Source organism: Cavenderia fasciculata (assembly GCF_000203815.1).
Source record: "Cavenderia fasciculata unplaced genomic scaffold Scf_Dfasci-G-o-01g03.f1-3, whole genome shotgun sequence".
Taxonomy (NCBI): Eukaryota; Evosea; class Eumycetozoa; order Acytosteliales; family Cavenderiaceae; genus Cavenderia; species Cavenderia fasciculata.
In genome coordinates, this window is record NW_004457726.1 from 1 (window position 1) to 1,592 (window position 1,592).

Below are 1,592 nucleotides of genomic sequence, written 5' to 3' on the forward strand. Positions count from 1 at the left end.
ATAGTGATCTCCATACTAAAATATAAGTATATTTATGAGTATATCACACCAATTAAATAACTTTTAAAGAGTTTGAAGTAAATCCAAAGGATTATTTTTCATCAAAAAAACCAAAATTTTCTAAGTATGACGATAAAACTCATACTATAACCCTATCGATAAAACTAATACTCTAGCCCTAACTATAAAACTAATACTCTAGCCCCTAACTATAAAACTAATACTATAACCCCTAACGATAAAACTAATACTATAACCCCTAACGATAAAACTAATACTATAACCCTAACGATAAAACTAATACTCTAGCCCTAACTATAAAACTAATACTCTAGCCCTAACTATAAAACTAATACTATAACCCTAACTATAAAACTAATACTATAACCCTAACGATAAAACTAATATTCTAGCCCTAAACTATAAAAATAATACTATAACCCTATCTATAAAACTTATAATATGTAATTCAAGTGACTATGCGAAAGCTAAATCCCGTGATGGTCATTCATATTCTGTGCCAAATTTGAATCTAAGTTTATTCATAAAGTTTTTTATAATATTTGTTTATATCAGTTTATAAAATGCGTTTTTTTTATCCTTTCGCAATTTGAAAGTTCTTTTTTGTTTTTCCAAGCTGGGAGGAGGTATTATCTTGAAAATGTTCAAAAACACATCCCCATAGGTTTCCAGAATTTTTTCAAGACCTTTAGATCGGAGGTTTAAGTTAGGATTAATAAATTTTATACTCTTTGAATTTCCAAACATCTCTATCCATTTGTATACAAAATTATTCACTTTAGATTTTCCAATATTATAATACTTTGAAAATGCATCGTAAGCACTCATTTCGTGTAAATCTTGGCCTTTTTGCATATATCCAGGTTCAATGAAACTATTATAAAATGATCTGTCAAAGATATGCAAACAATCATCCAATATCGGTTTGAAACTAAATAAATAAATGATAAATTAGATATATAAAATGTCAAAATGAAAATCTGAAGAAACATACCTTTTTGATGACATCAAAGCTATTACAAAATCTTTCACCATTGAAGCAATTAATAAATGAATTAAAAATTGTTCGCTTTCTTCAATTTGATAATCTTTTTTATAGATTCTATGTAGGGAATCATATAAAATTCTTACATGACTAATTTTATCAAACAAAGTTTGAGTATTTTCATCAGTATTGTGGTTGGAATCATTATTATTATTACTTGAATTGTTATTATTATTGGTATTGTTTGTTTCATGGATTTCATTAATGAAATTGTTCGAATAACTTAGTCGATCGTTAGGGTTGATTAAAGGGTTATTATAATTCTTATTATTATTATTATTATTATTATTATTATTATTATTATTATTATTATTATTATTATTATTATTATTATTATTATTATTATTATTATTATTATTATTATTATTATTATTATTATTATTATTATTATTATTATTATTATTATTATTATTATTATTATTATTATTATTATTATTATTGGGATCACTACTTGAATTATTATAGGTATTGTTATTTAAATTATAATTATTATTGTTCGATTTGGTATTTGATACATTTTTTCTTT

At 23.2% G+C, this 1,592-nt stretch overlaps 1 protein-coding gene across 1 annotated transcript in view; it reads right to left on the minus strand.

Annotated features, from left to right (window-relative positions):
- Positions 1 to 144: 144 nt before the first annotated feature.
- The window catches only part of DFA_04231 (uncharacterized protein), a gene marked incomplete at both ends in the record, with an annotated part of 6,091 nt that continues 4,643 nt past the window's right edge, over positions 145 to 1,592 (minus strand). Inside the window, 3 exons of the mRNA XM_004358170.1 lie at positions 145 to 182; positions 750 to 952; positions 1,016 to 1,516. Coding sequence (XP_004358227.1) covers positions 145 to 182; positions 750 to 952; positions 1,016 to 1,516 — 742 coding nt within the window. The remainder of the gene's footprint in view (positions 183 to 749; positions 953 to 1,015; positions 1,517 to 1,592) is intronic.